General features: G+C 38.7%; 1 protein-coding gene across 1 annotated transcript in view; it reads right to left on the reverse strand.

Annotated features, from left to right (window-relative positions):
• The window catches only part of CDH2 (cadherin 2), a 115975-nt gene that overhangs the window by 37196 nt on the left and 56264 nt on the right, over positions 1-22515 (reverse strand). Inside the window, exon 3 of the mRNA XM_058043124.1 lies at positions 887-1113. Coding sequence (XP_057899107.1) covers positions 887-1113 — 227 coding nt within the window. The remainder of the gene's footprint in view (positions 1-886; positions 1114-22515) is intronic.

Here is a 22515-nt window from a genome sequence, read left to right on the forward strand (position 1 = left end):
CAATCACCAAGCAAGCAAACAAATGAGGATTACACAGCAGTGGTCTCCATTGTGTTCGCAGGAAAAATGTATTGCATAACCACATTACCTACTTTTAACATGATGCTGAAATCTTAAATGTGTACCTATTATAGGTACGTTAATCTATGAATAAATTTTGTTCTTTATCTGTAAACTAACACTTCTCCTTCACTAAGGAGAAGGCAAGAAGCAGCAGGCAACAGGTAATATGACAGAAAAAGGTAAACAACCTAATATGCTTTTCTAAAGTAAATACATTGCTAATTGCACATTGCTAGGTCTGATTTTTGTTACAGTTCTTGGTTTATCCTATGGCAGCTTCCAGCAGAGGGAGACTATCTTCCTTACCAAGGAGTGCTGGAATCATGAATAATTTACAGTCTCCAATTTGATTATGACGGGACAAGACAAAGCCAATATTCCCTGCCAGAAGTGCTTTCCTACCTACTGCTGTAAATCTACAGTTCCCATCTAATAAATTTGACTGATGCATTCTATCACAGATTTGTTTATTTTGTGGTTATATTTAACTGCTTGAATAAATACTATAATACTTTCAAGCAATTTAAAATAAAGAAATGGATGTGTGAGACTTAAATTCAGGTATAAATCTCAAGCTATACAAATAAAAAGCTCAAACACAAAGAATCCTATATAGTTAAATAGGCATGCCTTTTCATGCCTTAGCAAAACTACAGAATAAAAGATGATCAAAGTTCCTTCTAAAGCTCCAGCTTTGCATGCACTAGGTGTCCATTAATAAGCTGGTTCATGGAGAGGTGCATGACGGGCAAGTTTAAACCCCTATTTTGATGCCTCTTTGTGGAGATACATTTATAGAGGCTGCATTGAGCTCTTGTTTTACCTTTCCTGAAGCCCCTGTGGAGGTTGGTTCAGGGGTTAGCTTCACCCTCATTTGCCATTCTTGCTGGGTTTCCTTGTCTTGAGCGGACACGACAAACTCCGTGGGCTCTGATGAAAGCTGAAAGCTTCGCTCTGCATAGACCACACCATCCTCACCTACTCTGAAATCTTCTGGCTCACTGCTACCAAAGTGTATTTTTTTGTTTCCATCACAGGTTCGAAACCTCACTGTAAAACAGACATAAAATGGCAAACAAAACAAAATTGAAAAAGTGGCCCACTTGAATTTACTGTGACATCAATGCACTAAGAACAAACTCAAAAGCAAAAATACTTGTTACTGCTATTATCACATGCAGTTACAAGGTAGAACTTATACTCTACCAGTAAGTCCATAACAATAATATTCTTCTGTGGACTGCCAGGCTGAGATTTTAACCCTAAACAGGAACAGCCTCCTGCCTACAAATTTACCCCACCACCAGCAAGAAAACCAGTTCCTTCCATGTCCTATGGTACACTTCAGTTGGTTGCTTGTTGGGTTTGCATCTCAAGCTTCCCAAAGATCCAGTCAAGCTGATTCATTAAAAACACTCAAAAATTTTTGTTACACTGCAACCATAACTGCAAACACAACTGTGTTTGCAGCACACTCTCTCTGCCAATGGGGTAAGGCAGAAACTCTGAAATATGTTAAAAATATTAAATTATGTGCCCATATCAGCCTGTGATTCAGCTGTGCCATCTCAGGAAGATTTCTTATGAGTTCTGGGACTGAGTTTCCTTGTCCCTCATTGACAATATGGAGGAGTCAGTAAATGCCTCACAGAGAAAACCTAAGTTAAGGACCTTGAGTTTTTCTTTTGGTTTGGGTTTTTGTGTTTGCTTGTTTGGGGTTTTGGGTTGTTTTTGTTGTTTTTTTAAAGCTATGTTCTGTACCACACATGTCCCTTTATCTTCTCAGGGATTACCTATTCTTGTTTAATTCCCTCCTCCCTCCTTCCTTTTGTTGTGTCTGAAAGACACACACTGGAAGAAAAAGTCAGTAAAACCAAATGTAGAGATAATGATGTGTTGTCCACAAAACAGAACTGGCAACAAGTTACTGCTTTCTCTACCCAATTCTTTTCACCATCAGTTATCTTCTGGGTTACTGCAAATAATAGTAAGTAAAAAAATGAAAGTGTGCTTTTATAACCAATGATTACTCTTTAATGTTTCCAAAGCATTATGAAATATTTTGATTGCATGGGCAATAGAAGTGCAAAACACCATTATGAAGGTTGTGCTGAAATCCACATAGTGAAGATGAAGATGAAATGAGGCTTTATGCCTCATTTCAGTTATTGCACTTTTTATATTGAACTAAACCATGCAAAAACTATTTAGTTTCAAAACCTAAAGGTCCCTCTCAAGAAAAATCACTACTAAATGTCATGCATCATGTGCTTTCTTCTGTAATGCACTGTTTTCAGGAAGGTACTAAGAAGAATCATACTTTTTTGTATTCGAACTTCAAGGACCAGGCTGATGTTCAGATGACAGACTAAATTTCTTTCCTTATTGCACCCTTCCAGTTATCCAGAATCCCCCATTTGCCCTCTCCTGACAGTAAAGAGTCCATTTAGAGTATTTTTAAAGAGTCCAAAAGAGTCCATCAGATAAAAAAGGAGACAAAGCACAGCACTACTCTAAATAAATTATGCAGCATCAACCTTCTTAACTGTAATCTTGCTGAACTGAGCAGGGATACTGCTCTTTCCAGAGAGATCCATGAGTTTGAAGGTCCTTTCCTGTGAAAAGACAGCCTCCCCTTGGGGAGAAGAGCATGCCATGTCCACAAAGCACTGATTTTGAAAGAACAAATCTCCCTGGGTAAAAGGCTGAAGCCTCACCAGCTGGGTTGCTCCTGTGATCCTCCTTGGAGAGGTTGCCTCTGGTCTTCCTCGTAAGCCAAGAGAGTGGTTTTCTAAAACTCTAGTAAATACTCAGCCTGTAGTGTAAGCTTTCATATATTTAAGAATTCCTATGGATCCTCAAGTCCATCTTACCTGCTTTATCCGGTACAATGACTTTCTTCCCTATAATCTACAGGCTACAGATCTGCAGAATTTGGAGATGTGAGATCCTCTGTTTTGCAGGTAACATGGGAGGAGAACACCGGCAGGACGAAGTTCCAGTTCCCAGATGTTAACCATCCCATTGACCCCCTGCTTTTTCTAACATGGGCCTCGCAGCTTGAGTCAGCTCACTGCAACTCGAGGTTGAAATGCTGCAGCCAAATGAGAACATGCAAGACTCTAAGCCAAGAATATAAAGCTAATACTTAAAGCAACTACTCCAGTATGTAGAAATTATCACAGTCCTAATTCTGTAATTCTTGCCCAGCACAGAAATAAAAAGATGTCCAAGAACAGTTTACTCCAAAGTCACTACATTTAACAATAAAAGAATTTAATGCCTAATTAATGGACTATTAAACAGTGCTATTTGTACTTGGTTACAGAGGCACACACAACTCAGACCCCAAGCATGGAGGAAGCTGGGCATCCTTAAAGTGCCACCACTGCTCCCAAACAAACCTCTCAGAAACAGTTCACATAAGTGAAAAAAAAAACCAAACCAAAAAAACACCAGCCAGCAATATAACCCATAGCTCTGTGCCTCTGCTAACCTCTCACCTCATCTCAGCTACAACTGCTCTCAAACTCTGCTTTTCAAAAACGTGTCTTGAGCAAAAGAACAAACAGTTCTAGAGTCAGCTCTATCTCTGGTTCTTCTCAGACTTACTTCTGAGAAGTACAAGAGTGGGAAAGAGAATGAAGATTAATCTAAACTTTGATCATTACTGTTTCTCAAAAAGGTGAGAGCTAAAATGAATATTAAAGCTAAAATGAGTATTTGTCATTATGGTCTGAAAGACCAAGATATCACACCAATATTTTATAAAAATATTTCCTAACTATTGCACAGTAACAGAATATATTCTTATTTTCAATATTCAAATTCGTAAAGAAGAAGATTTCTTTTCCCCCATCTCCTTACATACAGACTCCAGCAGCACAAAAATAAAACAAAAAAACCACCCTGCTAGCCACTTCATTGATATTCTTCCCCCAGGCAACTGTATTATGAAATTCAATGAAAATCCCTTCCTCTGACAGTATCCTGGTAAAAACATATAAAATTGTCAATGTGAGAATTATTCTCCCTTTGCAAGGAGCACACATTAACGAATTATAGTCAAGTATAACCATCTATAATTAAATTCCCTTGACAGAGTACAGGTTGTGCAGTAGCTACTCTCCCCCCAAACACATGGCTATCAGTCTTGTAAATTCGATTTAGATCACTTTGCTTCATTTTTCAGTGTTCAACTAGTATGAACAAAGAGTGATTTCTGACAGTAGGTTTTCAGGCAAAGACTTGTTTTTGTTTTTTTTTTTTGCAAAAATGCTACAGGAAATATTTTTTTTGTTTTACTGTGAATAATGACTGCTTATGCAACCATGTTCTTTTCTAAAAACCACAGGAAAGGGAGGCATACTTTCCACAAGTCACTTTATGTTGACAGAACAATCACAGATTTTTTTTTTCCACTTAAAAAAAAGATTAACTAGATATAATCTGCAGAATCTTAGTTACCTAATATGCAATAGGAAGAGTAATCAAGTATCTGATTTTACTGCTTTTTCATAACACTCTGCATAAATGATCAGATAAGAGTAACATAATCTGTAAAAATAACTCATGGATTTTTGAGATCCTGTGCATCTTCTGAAAGCATTTGCTTTTTAGAAGCATATTATTTGAAAGCCCTGGGAAGTATTCAATCAAACTCAAAGATAACTGTTTCAATTTTAGAGAACACTTTTGGTCATATAAAAGCAGCAATATGCAACATGGGAGTAAATGCACTCAGTTCTCAGGCTCAAAATACGATTTTGCACAAGGGTTTATAAATGTAGGGTCTTTAAACAGAAGAAAAATTGTATTCAGTATTAGCTTATGACTATTATTAAATATTATACCCCAAGACAAAAGACCATTAATTTCCTAATTTGAGTCTTTTCTTGTCTTAAAAACAAGCCAAGCATATTCTATTAAGTAAAGAAGAGAAGAGGACCTCAGAGACTACAACATTGTACAATGAAATTCTACAGCTCCATGATATTAAAGGAAGCTTTCAGTTTAACACTCTTGCATGGAAGTACTTACAACATGTGCATACCGGTGTAGTGTACAAAACGTTAACAAGTAGACATGCAAATTCATTTAAAGTGCACTAGAGATCCCCACCACTCCTGCTCAGGGCTAATGAGATGAATGATTCATAGTATCTATAAAATACAGCTGCTCATGTTGGTTTACACTCTTAGCCAATGTGCTTCTGCTCTTTTTGTCCTACGAAAATAATACCAGAATTACTTGATCCAAACAAGGGCTGAGCAAAAAAGTTGCTGTTCATAATATAGCCCACTGTAAAATATTTCATGAACATATATATTCATGTGCAACATAGAATATTAATACAGAATTTTCATTACTCGTTTTGATCGTGAGACTGAGTTTGCCATCTGGATTTTCTGCACTTAGAAAATAATTCAATTCACATCCAGATAACATCCACATGCATACAAGCACATTAGTGTGTTTCCTTCTGTAAATTTGTTGGAATGCTACTCCTCTTGAATGCTCTTCTCAATGCCTAAGCAGCAACCTCAAGGCAAAGGCTCACTTAGCAGACCTCATGGAAAATTGCAACAAATGCCAAGTGCTAACAACACGTACCTCGGCAATACAGTTAAGAGTGTGCATCATAAAACAGAAAACCTATAGCTATTTAATCCACTTGGGATCGTTTTTGCAACAGACAAACAGAATAAGAAAGTATCTTAGGTACAACTACCTACTAGATACCACTTTTACCTTTGACAGATGGAGAAACTATATGGAAACATTCTGCTTGAACTGTCTAGCCATCTGCATATTTAATATCTGAACACTCTCCAAGAACACTCTGTATTAAACAAGTCGTTACTTCTCAGAGAGAGAAGCAAGAGAAAACTACAAGAGAAACCCCATATAATGCCCCCCCCCCCCAACTTTATAAATTAGTAATTTATTCATACTGGTTACTTCTGTATCTGTAAGATGATCTGTTAGTCCTACTGGCACAGTGCACATGCTCATATTTCAGTTCATGGCTTGTTGGAGTGGCATGTGTAATGCCCATGAGACATCCTTTACTATAATTATAGATGACCTTCAAAAGAACTGTTTTTGACATCCTGGCAAACTGTTATAATCATAAAGAACTAAAATGCATTTTAACTTGCCTTTCCATTACCACCCTTAAATTCAGTCTGATTTTAGAACTTCCTGAAACCATCTTGAAATCTTATTAAACATTATTTAATATCTGATTTTCTGATATATGGGTTGTCTACATCAGCCAGAAAAATGTTGTTTGCATCTGCAAACTGAGAGTATTAGCTACAGAATTTACTGAGTCAAAATAAATATGAAATATAATCAGGTTATTTCAGGCAATGGCATTTCCCTACCTGTATTGTAATTCCATTTGTCATTATATCCTTTAGAGATATTTCCATACACCAGCATTGTTTCTGAATTTCTTCTAGTCTTTTTTCCTAATCCCTTTTTCTTCTCTGCTTTTACGTTTATGACCTGCAGATTATTCCATACTCCAGACCATCCAACAATCTCAAAGCACTACTCATTTTGAACCTTGCTGGACTAACCAAGCTGTGACACTTGAAAAGAAAGCTGGCTGTCAAAAGACAGCTACTTACCAAAGCCTGCTAATTCAATAATTGCTTTTGAAGACCTGTGCCTCGCGCTGAGCCCTGTGCTCTGCCACCCCAGCCCACTTGGAGTAGAGGGCTGCTTCAGCAGGTCATGCAAGCCCAACTGGAGTTTTGCCACTTACTGAGGGCCAAATACAGCCCATTTGCTTCTAAATCCTATTTACACTTGTCTTCAACATCTCTACAGTCTGCTTCCATAGGCAAGTCTGGTTATGAGGCTCTCAAGCAGTGAACAAGTGTCCAATCAGGTGGTTTCAACTGAGGTGAAACTGAGGATGTATTCAAGCTATTTACCAACCCTAGTTGTTTCATGATCTGACTAATAGCAGCTCAACTTCCCACTTTTCCACGCTGAACTGTTTGCTAATTGTCTATTCAGTTAGGAAAACAATAATTAAAAGGAAAGGTGATCTGCAGAATTAGGTTTAATTCATACTGTACATTTTTTTCATTAATTGAAAGCAGTTTGAGTGATATGCAGCAGGCATTAGGTAAAACCTAGTACTGATATATGACTTTACTCTGGGGAACAGGATGTTAAGTAGTCTACTGTTCAAAAACCCTAATTTTTTATAAAAGCTGTATGTTATGCTGGTAAAAGTAATTTGTACTGGTTACCCCAACTATGACTCAGTGCAATTCTCCCTCCTGCCCCAGTCCTGAGACTGCTAGTTCTAAATAGATAAATAAATATGTACGTTTCCTAAAATAACATACTTCCAAAGCAATCTGGCAGTCTACATGACAGAAGAACACTGGGCATGAATCTCCCTCTCCCTATTTCTGCAACATATTCTTTTTCATTCCTAATTTGTACAATTACTGTGAAAGTTTTTCTTTAAAAGTATTTTGTTGCAAGGTACAACTGGGAAATACTAAAGCTCCTTCCTACATTCATGAAGCCTTATGAACCTTAATGCCTCCTTATGAGCCCTAATAATTCAAACATTAAGGTCTATTTTCAAACTATTTTCTTTCACAGGTAGCTATCACCAGACTGCCTAATTCTTGCATTCACAGGGAAAGACTCACACAGTTCTTTAATAAAATGCCATCGAGTTTCCAGTTCCCATAATCCTCTTTGTTTACAGAACAAAGTTGTAACAGGCATGCCAGAATGAAAATGGGGATAATGTTCTTTCTATTCGATAGAAATCCTCTGCAGCTTTTCAGTACAGGAATACCCGCCATCAGCAAAACACAGGACTGGTATCTCAAACAGAGTCCAAATTATATCTGATTCACTGACCCTTTTCAGTCTTTGCCTCTACCACTCACTGGCACAAAGATCTGTGCTTTTCACATCCCTTTTGTCTTTATTTTAGAAAAAGTAAAATGTAGAAAAAGAGAATAATCATCTTCAAGAAGGAAAGTACTTGTATTTCGACAACTGCCTTTGTTTTAAAACACAAAAAGGTTTCTTTCCATTTTCTTCCACTCTGTATTAAGGCAGTTTCACTATAGATGAGCCTATAGGCCCCTGCAGAGTTCTGCACCAGCTTTTTTCTAAATGATGCTAGCTGAAAGAAAACTCAGTAATAAATGTCATTTCTGTACTCTGGAGTATGCAATGCACCTTTAATACTTTCCCAAGCATGCCATTCTACACAGTAATAAAAAGAAGGATTAAACACTAATCTCTTATACCCATAATGCATCAACTGACTACACCTGCTAAAATCCAATTTGGTAATTAAAAAATGTATCTACTGAACAGTCAAACCAGGAGACTAAAGGGAAAGTACTGTCTCTGCAGATAGCTAGCAGAAAATGGTTTCAAAATTGAGGCACTTAACACAAACCTATTTTTACCTCTATTCGTTTTTATGTGACCTTAAGCAGCGTAAGAAACAAATACCTACAATTACAGTGCAGCAATTAAAGGGCAGTTTTTGTGCTACAGTAATGACTTAAATATCTAGTAAAAAACTGGATAAGCTGCTTTTCCTTTTATTCTATCTTTAGAAAATGCCAAAAAAGTTAGCTCTTTTTTTCCTCTTTTCTCTCACTAGCAATAAGGAAAGTGAGAACAGAGAATAGATGCTTTTATATGTTCTCTATGCTAACTGTTCTTGGCCTGAAGTCCTTTTAGGCTTCAGGTTTCAGGCTTTTTTTTCCTAGCTCTCCTCTCTTTCTTCTTTATTGTTCCTTCTCCCTGCCTTTCCAGGTGTTCTGTTTTCTAGTTTAAAGAACCTTACTTTATTCCCTGATGCTCCCATTTTTCCTGACCCCTCTTTCACCTGGGCTCCTGACAGAGGTGTGGAGGCATCAGAGCGTTGCTAATTTCAGGCTGCAGCTCAGGCTTGGAGCACACCTAGGCAGAAAGATCATGGGAGGCTGTCTTTACGAAAATAAACAAATTAACTAACAAACTAAATATCCAGGCACCCACAGTTTCTGTAAAAAGCCAGAACTTGCTGAAATTTCAAATGAGTGCATACTTACAAATGAGCTGATGATCTATTTTATAAATTCAATCAGTCAGCAGCTTTAAACAGTGGCTTAAGCCCCCACACTAAAAGGGGTTTAGGAACAACAACAGAACATAGGAGAGAAGCATATATCACTTTTAGGCAATGTGTCACTTCTTACCATGAAAATACAACAAAATAAAGTTAGGGATTTTTCTCATTAAATTACAGGACTGCTCAGGCAGAAGTGAGTGTTGTACTTGAATTGCATTGCATCAAACAAAAATTCCCAGCACTGACAAAATGGCAGCACTCCTCTCAACAATCCATTAAAAAAACAAAGTCTTGAAGCAGATGTGGGAACGCTTAACATTTTGTATTCTGCTGCATACCCCAGGATACCACCTGTTTCTAGAGATCACATTTGGCAGTCCCTCCCATGTGGCTATGGATGCTTCAAGGGGAAAACCCTCCCTAAACCCTCCTTTCAGCTTCACAAACCAGCACACATTTGAATGCAACGACCCTCCACAAACACCAATACAGATTTTCCTCTGCTTCCTTCCTTCCTTCCTCTGTCTGGTCTGCCCAACACTGGTGGCTTTTGTCACTCTCCCACATGTCACTCTTCTGGGCATACTATGGTCTAATTTTTCAAAGCTGCAATTATTCTTTATGGCTTTTAAAAGGTCCTTAGTCATACTGTAGTTACTGTGACAGCTCTGTGCACTGCTTCTCTGCTAAAAGATGAAAGCTGTTATCCTCTGGGGGGAACCTGGAGAACCTTCCAGCCAATGGACATGGACACAACTGCAGCAGCATCCCCACAGCAAAGAGCTTGCCTGCATTGTGCTGTGCATGCCTGATCTCAAAGCAGAACACCCCTGTTACGCAGGGATGCTCATTTCCTTAGCAAATGGATAATGGTGAAAAAATACCCTGCTTGAACACTGTGCTTTTGTATTAAACAAGGGGAAGAAACCTGCCAGTTGCCAAAGGGGGTGGAAGAGACAGCAGACACAGCCCAGCAGTATTTACACTGATGTGGTTAGATAGCAATAAAAACCATAAATCCCACGGATTATAGTATCACTGGATCATGTCCAGTAGGCCTCAGGCAGAAAACTAGTTGGCTTAATAGTATCTAGTCAGACCTCAGGTTTTCATCATTATTATTCTTAAACAGAGATATCTGACCTTAAAATTCAGAAAAGCTTTTGGTGACTGGTGCAGGCTAGTACAGCGTATTTCCCAGCCTGGCCACAGTAGTGCTGCCCATAACAAAGCAGAGGACTCAAAAAGTTGCATGTCCATCTGTGGAGGGATAGAATGTAAGAAAATAAAGATAGCGCAGAAGGTAATCTCACACCTGAGGAGTTGCAGCTGTACTGATCACCAAAGATTAGGCTGCCCTTAACAGGCCACAGCTGTGTCCAATAAGGATGAGTGCTATAAAAGAGTGGGTTAGCTGAGTGAGGAGAGAGTTTTGGTGTTTTTTTGGCTGTGCTGTGAAGAAGGAGTCAGTGCTGTGATGAGCTGCCTATGAGAAATCACCAAGAAGGTATGGAACTTTTGCAATAAGATGTCAGCATCTATCATATTATGAGGGAGTACCTGTGGGTGAAAGCAACCCCTAAATGGGTATTCACTCCCTCTGTGTGCTGCTTTCAACATTTAAAATAGCTAAGGTGACATGCTAATTAACTGATTACCATTAAAGAGGGGGAAATATCAAGGGAACTATCAAGAAGATGCCTGATTTCACATATTTTAAGATTATTATTTAGGTTGTTCACAGATCTTGTTATAGCATCTCTCTGAATATGCCTCAATTCCCCCTCAATCCAATATATCTGTGCTGATGCCTTAAAAATAAATGAAGAATCACTGGTATTAGAATTAGATTCAATTAGAAATAGGAAATTACTTGACACTGCTGACTATGGAAGCTCACTTAAAACACTGCAACATCATAGGGAAATCTTAATGTTGTCATCAGCCCACAAAAGGGAGCAAAGAGTAATTAGTACATATATTATGTATTTTTTCCTCAAGAGCTAAAATAAGTCCAATAAGCAGAAAAAAAAATCCAGTGCTGGAATACTTTCTAGTGACTGGCACTTGGTGAATGTTCTCAAACAATTATTAATTATTTTTATCTTCTTGGTTGACTATCTAAACCATATTCTGAATGAGATGAAAACCACCCATCCTTGCAAAGTCACCAACTATCAAGAGCACCAAAGGAAAAACAAAAGAGGAGGAGAAACTGACTTTTTCTGTCTATGCTGCAGAGTGAAGACCTCAGACTTCAGTCTTTTTAAATTATTTTTTTATTTCATGTAAGGCCCACCTGACTGTAAGTAAGTTAGACAAACACTGGCTGCAAGCAGAAGTAGCACTGTTGCTTCATGTTTGACTGCACCATACAATGCAAACTCATTAGAATGACCAACATGAGGTTACTTGTGTATGTGTGACACAGTGTAAGTCAAAATTTATTTGATACTACTTTCCTTCAAGATCTTTTACTGATTTTTTAATATCTTGTCTAGGCATTACAAAATTACAAGGCTCAGATAAGCCCCTCAAATTCAGACTGACAGTAATAGAATTGACAGAAATAAAAGAGGTGTTACACCAGGAAAAAAAAATTAAAAAAACCATTTTCTTAGCAAAATGCAGACAAGCATGACAGCAGCACAACATGGTACCAGGATTAATATAGGAAGGGCAAAAAGAAAATAAATCCTTGGATACAATTTGCAGACAAATGAGAGAAATATAGACAGACTTCATTCAAGAGGGAACTTTCAGTACTGTAAAATTAAACATACTTCAGGATTCTATGCCAAAGCAATGCTGTGCAAATTTATGCAATTTATTCCAGGTGGAAAGAAAAGAGACAGACCTGGCTGAACAGACTCTTGTTTTACAATCATGATTCAGTCTAGTCACAGAAGAACAGAGAAGAAAAAGAACGGATCTTCTGATATATTTGAAGATACTCTTCCTATGATAAATGCAGCTTTTTCTTTTTTTTTTTTTTTTTGTGTGTCTAGACTTTCCTGTGGGCCTTGTGAGCACAAAACACAAGACACTTGACATTCAAATTGTGTTAGATTGGAATAATGCCTGAAAATAGCAGGGGCTTGACTGATTGAACTAGAACTGAAAATTCTACTTTTAGCAAAGCCTAAGGATGAGAGCAGGGTATTACCTTTCTGAACCCCTTTGCTGGATTGAACAGTTACATGAGCTTTGAGACCAAAGATTACAGTTATAAATATCTCAATGAAAACCCCACATGTGATAATGGCTCCTAGAGGGAATCATGAGGATTCATTTCTGGATGTGGCAATTAACCTATTACTGTCTGAGTCAAGACTATTTTGCTGAGAAGCACTGAGCACTTGCACTCTATGCAGTCTTAATTTTTCATTTATTATTCACAACATTCTAAGTTTCTTAGCAAAGATTACACAGCAACACCCTCCAAATGCCCAGACTGCATCCCAAGTGTCTGGGGATTATTTCTACAGCAACTGGTATAACAGGACTGCTCCCTGTCTGGGAGTCCTGGGTACAAGGTGAAAACTGGATAATTTCTAACATTTACATGAACCAAACATAATACAAATACCTGAACAATGCAAACACTCAGCAACTTGCAGACTCAATCCATCACAAAAATAGAACTAAATCTTCCTTTAGAAACCCAAGTACTGTGTTATTCCAATAGAAGGCACTTCTTGCTTTGCTTACCAGAATACTAAATATTCATTTCCAAAAGGAATCTGAATGGAAAAGTCCCATTGTAATAAACATTTTAACATTTCAATGGCTATTTCAACTGCCATCTGTATTCTTCTCAATTTTCCTCAAATGTTTGAATTCCTCAAAAAGACACCTGTGGCATTCACTCACGAGAACAAGAATCTCTTTTCACTTCCTCTTCCCAAAAAACAATGCCAGTTTGCAAAGGGAATAACGAAAGCCATGCTATGCTTGCTGTATACTTCAGAAAATACTATCCAGTGTGTTCTACAGCAATGACTGCTGATCCAGAGATATTTCTCCTTAGGATAAGCATTACCGTGAACATCTTGTGCAAAAATCACCGAAACGCTGTGCTTTGATGGCTAATATAAGCAGATTCATGATCTATCTGAAAGACTGTTAAAGTTACTCACGGCAAAATTCTCTCCTTTCTTGGTGCATGATGCACAGTTCCTCTCTAATACTGTACTCCAGATGTGTCTTTGTGGGCATGTGAATATGCTTTTGGTCCATAAATGCAATAGTGTTACCAACAGGGAGAACACAAAGTCATTCAGTGGAACAGCATACTGAGTTTCTGTTGAAACAAAACTGCAGAGCATGAAATAGCAACCTGTCATCAGATGTTGGGAGTCTGAAGTTCGTGAGTGGCAGATAAAAACCTGCTCTCTCCTCTCACCTCTGTCAGAGGGAACTGACAGTCAACTGCATGCAGGTGTGGCCAGTCTGCATCCATAGGCAAGGACTGGAGTCTCTGCAGCAATATTTAGGATCTATTTCACTAAGATCTGGGGCTGTGCTCTAGGAAGTTAAAAAAAAAGCAAAAAACCCCCACTAAAACAAAAACCCACCCTGAAAACCACAAACTAATCCATCACAAAAAGCTACAAAACAAACCGTCCCCTTGCACATGCACACCTTGAAAATAACAAAAAATAGCCCCCAAAGCTAAATACATTCTATTAATTTCAAGTAATTTTAGTGCAGGTATTCTGCACTACTTTGTACTCTCTATTAAAAGGTGCACATTGTAACTGGAACACAGATCCATGTTCACATCACCCTACCCCATTTTATCGTAAAGGTGAAGAATTCAGTTACCCTCAGGAGGAGGCTCCCAAGGAACACATCCTGAGAGCCTGCAAACACAGGCTCAGTAGTTGTCCAAAAGGCACTATCCAGAACACGTGGAACCACATTTTCAGCTTTGTCTGGACAGGCTGCTCACAGTCTTTGCCCTGAAGACCTTCCTGCCAGTGGAGAGATTCTACATGGCTTGTGCAACACTCTGATGAGGTAATCAGACAGGTTAGCAAGCAATACAATCAATTTGATCTGCCCATCTCAGCTGAGCACTCGGAGTCCAGAACAACTCTTATTAAGTTAGGCAATGCCCGCAGTAAATGAGTGATGTGCTATTTTGATTTGCCTCTCAGGGCTCAAGATCATGGTATCTAAAGCTCACCTTCCCATGAGAAATGGATTTCTGCAAACTAAAAACAGCCTCTCCCACAGCAGGAGGAAGCAGCAAGTGAAACGGAACAGATCTGACCTTACAATAAACATCTGAGCTACATTTTAAAATACTGGCACTGAAATGTTATTACTTTGCTTTGATATGCTGCCAAGGGAAAGCAAAGAGCCACTGAAAATTGAACTTCATTTTGAGGGCCAGTCCATTTTTCAATAATCCTTGTGGTACTGTGTACATAACTTAATGATGTTACAAAAAGCAACATACTATGATGTCATAAAATAATAACATTCATGTGAAGTTCTTAACAGATTCATGCTTAGTAGTGTCATAAATCAAAAAAAAATATCAAGGAACATACACATGATGCCACAAATGAAATACATACGGTACCCTGGGTATGGAGAAAGGCATTTGGGGAAAATTAATCAGATTTTTGGCTCATAAGCACACAACATGGCTGCTGTTCCTTATTAGAAGTTAAAAATTTATAAAGTTCACTACAGTGTGGATTTTTTGTTTTATAAATGCAGAGATGTCATTTTTAATGTACATCTGTTGGCATTTTGTACATTATAGTCATAACTTACAGATTTTCAAAACAAATGGTATAACCAATCTATGTGGTTTTACCTTAACTCTTTTATTGCTGGATGTCTCCAATATACAATTCAAATTTTTCTTTGAGGACAAAAGCAACAGAACCTGAGATGTGAAATTTTAATCATTGAGCTATGATTTATCTCCGCTACTCTCAACAAGCATCCATGACAAAAATCAGTAATTGCATTCAGTTCTGTCTTCAAATCACATTCAACTGACTCATATCTCTCTACGCTACACAACTCTGGTTTTATAGTAGTTTACCTCCAGATCCAGTAGATTTCTGCACTTTCACCAAGTATTGCAATGTCAACTTGTTTTGGTATTAATTGATATCCTTAATACAGCTTGACTCCACCATTCTTTTCTCAGCCTACCTTCTTACACACAACACAACCCTATTCTCTGCCTTCACATTTTTCAGCTACATGTCTTTGAGAGGTGTTTGCCATAAAATGTGTCCATGTTTTTCAGGGCAGTACTATTGCCATGTAGGTGCTTGTTCTATCATTCTCCCAAATGGGGAAGATGGAAAGAGAATAGGAAAAATCTCTGAAGGTAGAAGACCCAATGGTCTTCCCAAAACCTTGATGCAGGGTGGCAGAGCCAAGACAAACAGCAATGTCTTAAAAACATCTTCCTCACCTGAGTATTTTAGGGGACAACAACCTTGGACACATCACATCTTTCCACTATTCGATCAAATACATTCTCCCCATCAAAACTAGAAATGCTGTTATCTAATGATGGATGAAAAGCAAACACAATTCATGCTGTGTTTACAAAAAAAATCAGAAACTATTCTTAAATTAATTCTAAAAAGCAGGCAAGATATAAGTTCAGAAACCTTCCACAAAGGAATCAGAAATCACCACCAAAGTCTGTGAAGAAAAATTTGAAAGTTGTACTGAAGTAATTAAGAAATGCATGAGGGAACACAGCATTACTCTCAAAATACTGTCCTGAAAATCTGTCACCACTTTAACTATGTAATGAAATCTTTGTTGTTTTATTTAGAAAAAAATAAATTGATATGATCTGTGTCAATGTTTCCTCTCTTGTCAAAGAGAACCATTTTTCTTTGTAGTCTCATCAGGTCAAAAGCACAGGTGAGCTTTTGATTTTCATTTATCTGAAGGAAAAACTACATGTTTAAGATCAAAAAAGAGATCTAATTTCTCTAGATAAAAATGGACAGGGTGCATCTTTTCCTAAGAATGTCTTCTCAGTCATGTAGCACATTTTATTTTTGAAATATTTGCTAATATTTGATACTTTTCTTCACTGTGGTCATCAGCTGCAGAAGGCTGAGATTTGAGAGTTCTCTTATTAAAGTAAAAAAAGATGGCATTGTCCTTTCCTTTTTTCATCTGAGTTTGAAAAACATTTAGAAGGCCTGGTCAAGAAACATATATATAACTTTGAATTACAGAACTGGCTCATCAGAGCTAAACACAATTTTGATACTGCTTAATGCTGTGTTTTTAATTATCACTGTTTCCCAAAATTAAATTTACCAAGGTTTTAAAAGGTGTATTTAGGTTTCCTGATATAGTACTTTAATACATTTACTGGACCCCATCTGCATTTCTCATGTGCTCATAAACATCATGCACATATAGTAATGGTATATAGTAAAGGACTATTTCCTTTTCTTACAATATGTAATACATTAAAATAAAAAACACCCGAACTTTTTAAGGGCTTCAAATGCAGCCACTATAAAACACAATCTAAGGTACATAAAACCATCCAGTAAAGGAGGCAGGGAACGAGCTTATCCCTGCCCCTGTGAATGCTGCTTTGCTGGGTAACCCGAAGGAACATCACTCCCTGGCCAACAGGAGGAGTTTCCCTGCAGATTGAGGTGGAGGTAAGAGGTGAGGAGGATCCACTGCTTCTGGTGCCACATCTGAGCTGGGCTGTTTCACACGGAAAGCACCACCTGAGCCTATACACAAGCAGTTTCTGCTCCTCCTGCCATTGATAGAACCCTCTGTCTTCCCATTTAGAGAAGGCATCTCAGCCTCTGCTCGGGTGAGGAATTTATGCTGTGACCCACAAACATGGAGCTCAGGAATGTGATGCCACACGCCACCCAAATGCCGTAGCCCTGAGTTCCGCAGTGACGCTGCTGCAGGCACAGCTGTGCCACGCAGGCGGGACAACGGGTCACTCAGGGCACCAAAATATCACGGGCAGCAAATTGTTTAGCGACTATTCTGTTTACTGTGCAAGTGGCTTTTGACTAGGAGGGGTGGCAATTCTTCCAGCTTGCCTCGGGCAGTGAAAGCTACAAAAATGTTTGCACTTGATGGGTGTCCAGGGAAATCGGCAGTCTTAGGTCTGTTTCTTTATCAAGTCCATCAAATTCTATGCTACATGTGGCACTTTTTTTTTTTTTCTCTCTTTCCTCCCTCCCCAATTATTCCACATAACACTTCTAGCAAGAGTGCTAAGCAAGCCAGTTCAAAAGCAAACAGAAAGCAGGGAAACAAATTCCTCCAAAACCACTTAGCAAGCTGTTTTTGCAAAGGTTTACAAATGGAGCAAGAATCCGCCTTCGCCTTCGCAGCAAACCACAATGCCACAGAGATTCCTCATGAGAAAAATCTCTCTCAGGCTAAAGATTTTCATGGCAAGTTTAAGGAAGCAATATATGGCTGAAAAATAGTTTTATTTACAGCAAGGTAGAAGTTAAATGACAGTGCCCACTACAGGCATTACTGATGATAAAAATAGAAGCATGATTTGTGAAGTTTATTTGTGGGCCATTGTGTGGCTTATGCTGTACCATTAGTACATGTAAAATAAGAGATTATAACACAGCTGGTGACAACAGGGAATAATTTCATACTAACCTGAAATAATCAGTTATGTTCCCCCCCGAACTTTATCTAGGAAAAGGTGCATTTTTTTGTCAAAACTGAAGTCAATTGTAAATTATTACATTCATAGAAGGTGGTGACTTCAGCTAATACCGATCCATCCAGAGAAACAATCCACCTTTCAAATGAAAACATTAAACATGAAACACTGAAATGATCAAAAATTTAACAGATTATGAACTGCAATTATTAAATGCAACTTAGAACAGTTAACTCAGAGGAAAGTGAGTTGATTTACAGATTATTTTGATAGCACAGTAGATTAAAACTAATTATAGTTTCAAGTTCTTCATTATTACATAACTCAATGCCCACCCACATCAGTCAATTTACTGAAAACATTAAACATGCATGAAACAAATTATTTATGGTGCAACTGAACAACTAAAGGATGGCAGCCACATTATTACTGAACGTGAATTCAGTGAATTCAAGCAAGACCTGAAAAGCCTGAACCAACCAGCCAAAGCCTGTTAATCTAGTAAAACCAATCATACCAACCTTAAGTTCTTGCAAGTTTTTATAAAATTTAAGTCTCCACAAAAATATTTTAAAAGTCACATGTCCTCCCACCCTCTCCAATTTTTAGGTATTATTTACTCTACTGCTTAGTTAGAACTCTTAACGGTGTCTACTGGAAATGTAATTTCATGCTGTTTTGAAAAAAACCTCCAAAAACAAGAAAAACCCCCACACAAACCAAAACAACAACAACAAAAAAACCACCTCAAAGGCTGAAAGTGTTAAGCAATCTTGGTATTATTTATTCTTGCTTTGAATGAGGCAAGAAAGGAAAAACTGAACAGACTGCTACAGAAAAATGCATGAATCTTCACTTGCGATTTCATATGAAAGTTGAACAAAAAATCTTTCTGAACATGCATTTCAAATTGATAATAAATAAATAAAATCTCAACAACCAAAGGCCAGCTTTTCCAGAGTAGTCACTGTACTTGCAAAGTGCTAAAGGGAAACAAGTAGATCCTAGAAAACTCTCTGTACCACATTGGTATTGATTTGGCGGTGTTTGGTCTGCAGGAGAACTGCAAGACAACATCCTAGGGAAATGAAAAGTAGCTCCAAAACATTTTCTGATGTCTGGAATTTTACCGCCCAATGGAGGATTTGCTCCTGTGGCTTTTCCTAAAATTTCTGATGACTAACAGAAAAAGGGGAGGAGGAGGTTGTGTGTGTGTGGGAATCAAGGTTGCCAAGCATGAAGAGCATCCCAGTCCCCTCCTCCTTTATACCCTATCCTCTCGCCTCTCAAGCTGACTGCTCTGCTGAGACCTGGCAAAAAACCCAGGGGAAATGTTTCTCCACACAGTGCTGAGGGGGACACATGACTGGTCTCACCAACTGCATGCAGGCAAGGGAGAATGCTTCTGCCAAGTTAGACACGGCCCTGGTCACCGGCACCACAGCTTGCTCTCATTCATTCTATTGCAGACGATACCTCCACCAATGCTGTCCTATTCACACAGTCCTTTCTTACTGTCTACAGGCAAGTCTTTGGTTATCCTTTTCAAGTACACCAATATAGTGCTTGCAGAAATCAATTTTATCTCTAAGATACTGGATTCAGACATACAAATAAATAATAGCCTGCAACAAACACTATTAAAGATGATGCATCCATTTAAAGATTTCCCAGTATATATACATGCTATCTATCTAGATTTTTATCTCCATATTTTTACAATACATTATCTATATATTTTTTACCGTACATTGAGGCTGCCAAGAAAACAGAATTGCCACTACTCAGGCTGGAATTTGCTACCAGAGAATTTTATTTCTTTTTCTTTTGTCTAAGCATGTGGGTCTCAGACATTCTGGAAAGTGACAGCAACAGTTGGTTGCTCTAAGAGTTAAGCATATGCTTAACCATGCTAACTACCTTGACAAAGCCCATGGCAGGGAAGGGGAGGTGTTCTTGACTGTGGCAGCTGTAAACCACAAATAATTACATTATCTTTAACTACTCTTCACTTCAGCTGGAAGAAACATGCCTTGGATTCTGCTTCTCCTAGACAACTGTAAGGAAACTGAACAATGGTAATTCCCAAAGCCCCTGACCTCATGGAACCGTATTCCATTAACCAGTTTTCACTAAGCAAGTGGCAGAGAAGTACATTACACAGAAAGGGACACAGAGGCCACAGATCTGGGGCAGCTGAACACTGGGAAAGGATTGTGATGATGTTGCTCAGAGAACACATACCGTGAGCAAGCACTCACCTCCTCCCCACAAGTGTGCGGGTTTGCAAATCTGCAAACTGACAAGACAACTAGACAGAAATCAGAAAACCAGGTATTTTGACTCTCTCAACTTAAATTTGAAACCAGTAATCATTCAAGGAGGCGGCACACATGGGCAACAAAAGAGCCGGCAGAATGCAAGACTCAGTACATCTCTATTCAGTGGCAGGAAGGCATCTATTATCAGATGCAGAATGGACCCGAAATGCAAAGAAAGCCAGCATTGTTGCATGCCTTACTGGGAACATCCTAGCTGCTCCTTACAACTATTCAAAGAAACATCAGCTGGGACAACCCCAAAACAGAATCTTTAAAATCAGTATCTGATAAACCAGAGCTTAATTCTAAAACTGAAACCAAAGCAAGCACATAAAGTAACTTAGGCACTACCCAGAAAACCCATGGATAAAAACTGGCTAGAGGTTGGCCCTCACAGCCGATCTCGGCAAGCTCGCTATAGAGCAGCAGTGAAAGATGCAGTCAGCCTTTTAGACATGGTTGTCTTGGAGACACCAGAACACACTGTATTGATGACAAAGGAAACAAAAAGCTGGATGCACTTTCTAAGGCTTTTAGTCTGCTCTCTTTCATGTGGAGTTTACAGAGGAGGGCCTCCCTGGGATGGGTATGCGGGGAATGCTGGCAGCAGGACCAGCTTATTGAGGTCGAAATCTGCACTTGCTTAGGAGTTTCATGCAGCCTCAGAGTACCCTTTATCCCAGGAAACAGGAGCCTTCCACATGGAAACTCTAGCAAATGAGACTCACATTTGCTCACTTTGAAGGTTTAGCCCTGCACAAGCATCAAATCCTTCCACCTAAGGGTCTTTAAGAGAACTAAAGCAAGCAGTCTCTCCTGGCTTGTGCAAGGGCCCTGGAGCTGCTCTGGGGGCTCTCTCCAATTATTTAAGGGCTCTTCTGCTAGGCTCCTTCCAAACTTTGAAGCAGAAATCCAGCAAAGTACCTTGAGGTAACTAGGAGAGAAATGGCTAGTGACATTTAGGCTGTAACTGTGAAAACTCCAAGTCCTATCTCAGTGTAACTGAGGTAAGCATGGGAAAGAATTTTGACAGAAGTTTATTTTTTTAAAGAGACCATGAGCAGTGAATGCTTCTTATTCCAATTACCGAGTACATCTTGTAAGGCTGAAATGCAACTCCCATACTAGACTGTCAGATTCTAGCTTTGTAAGAAGATAGCACTTGGTCAGTATATTGCACTGTAGTATGTACAGTGAATTCTGTTCATCATGTACAAGAATCTTCTCAATTTGTAATACTTTTCACTAATAATGCAATTTAGACTACATCAGAGGATGCCATGACAATAATAGTAAATACTAGCTTTAGGTAGAGAGCCACATGCATCTATCAAGCCTTGAATTAAGCTCTGTATCATTGAGGTCTAGCTGGACAGTGTGACTCTTTAGCTGATAGTGCAATATTTGCTGCAGGGGGTCTGCCTCCCTCTCTCCACATCTTACCCTCCTGTAGGACAAGGATGATACCGACTTCTTACCTGCAGACAGAGTGCAGGGGCTGTAACTGTTTCTCCCAAGAAGAGATGGAAGGTCTCACCCTGCCACAGGCCACCTGCTTGCATGAAAGTTTATAAATTTCCTGATTTCATAGCCTGCTGAGTTTTATATGCCCACTTTCAAATTCTGTGAGTACACTGAAAATTGTGCATGATATATCAACATTTCGTTCTGACAGCAGGATGGGTGAAGCAGGAAAAAATTGGTAGTTTTCCACATCATAACCTCCTCTTCTTTCATGTTGCTCCTCTCTATTGTCTGCATGGAGGATTGAAGAGGAGGGAAGCAGTGAGGCTACCCAGATAGGTGATAACTCTTTGCCTTTCAAGTCTCTTCAGAAGAGCTATAAAATAGATAGGAAATAGGCACCTGACAAAGGAATATTGACATAATCAGCACCACCACCATCTTAGAGGTTCTCTCAATGCCTTTATGTAAAACTGTGTATCTGTAGTAGATAATTGCTACCCTCTCATATGTCTGACTGACAACAGCAGAAAACCTAGGTCAAATAATGCAAAAGACACTCAACCTGATGGGAGCAATTGCTGCTGGTGTATTTCCACATCAGAGGTGCCTACAAAATGAAGTAGTGCTAAAACAACCAACTCCGTTAATTCTGGCTCATTTGTTTTGTCACTAAATGCAAAACAGTGCATTGAATTAACTGAACTGCTGACAGCAGCTGTGGTTTTTTGGGACCACTTAAAATAAAACAATTTAAAAATACCACAATATGGATTTTTAAATCTCATTTCAGGCATTACATAGCTAGGGCATATCCAGACCAGGACAAACATCAAGACAAAACACCTCTCATCTGGAGAGCCTATTCCTTGGTGCAG

This window comes from Melospiza georgiana, chromosome 1 (assembly GCF_028018845.1).
Source record: "Melospiza georgiana isolate bMelGeo1 chromosome 1, bMelGeo1.pri, whole genome shotgun sequence".
Lineage (NCBI taxonomy): Eukaryota > Metazoa > Chordata > Aves > Passeriformes > Passerellidae > Melospiza > Melospiza georgiana.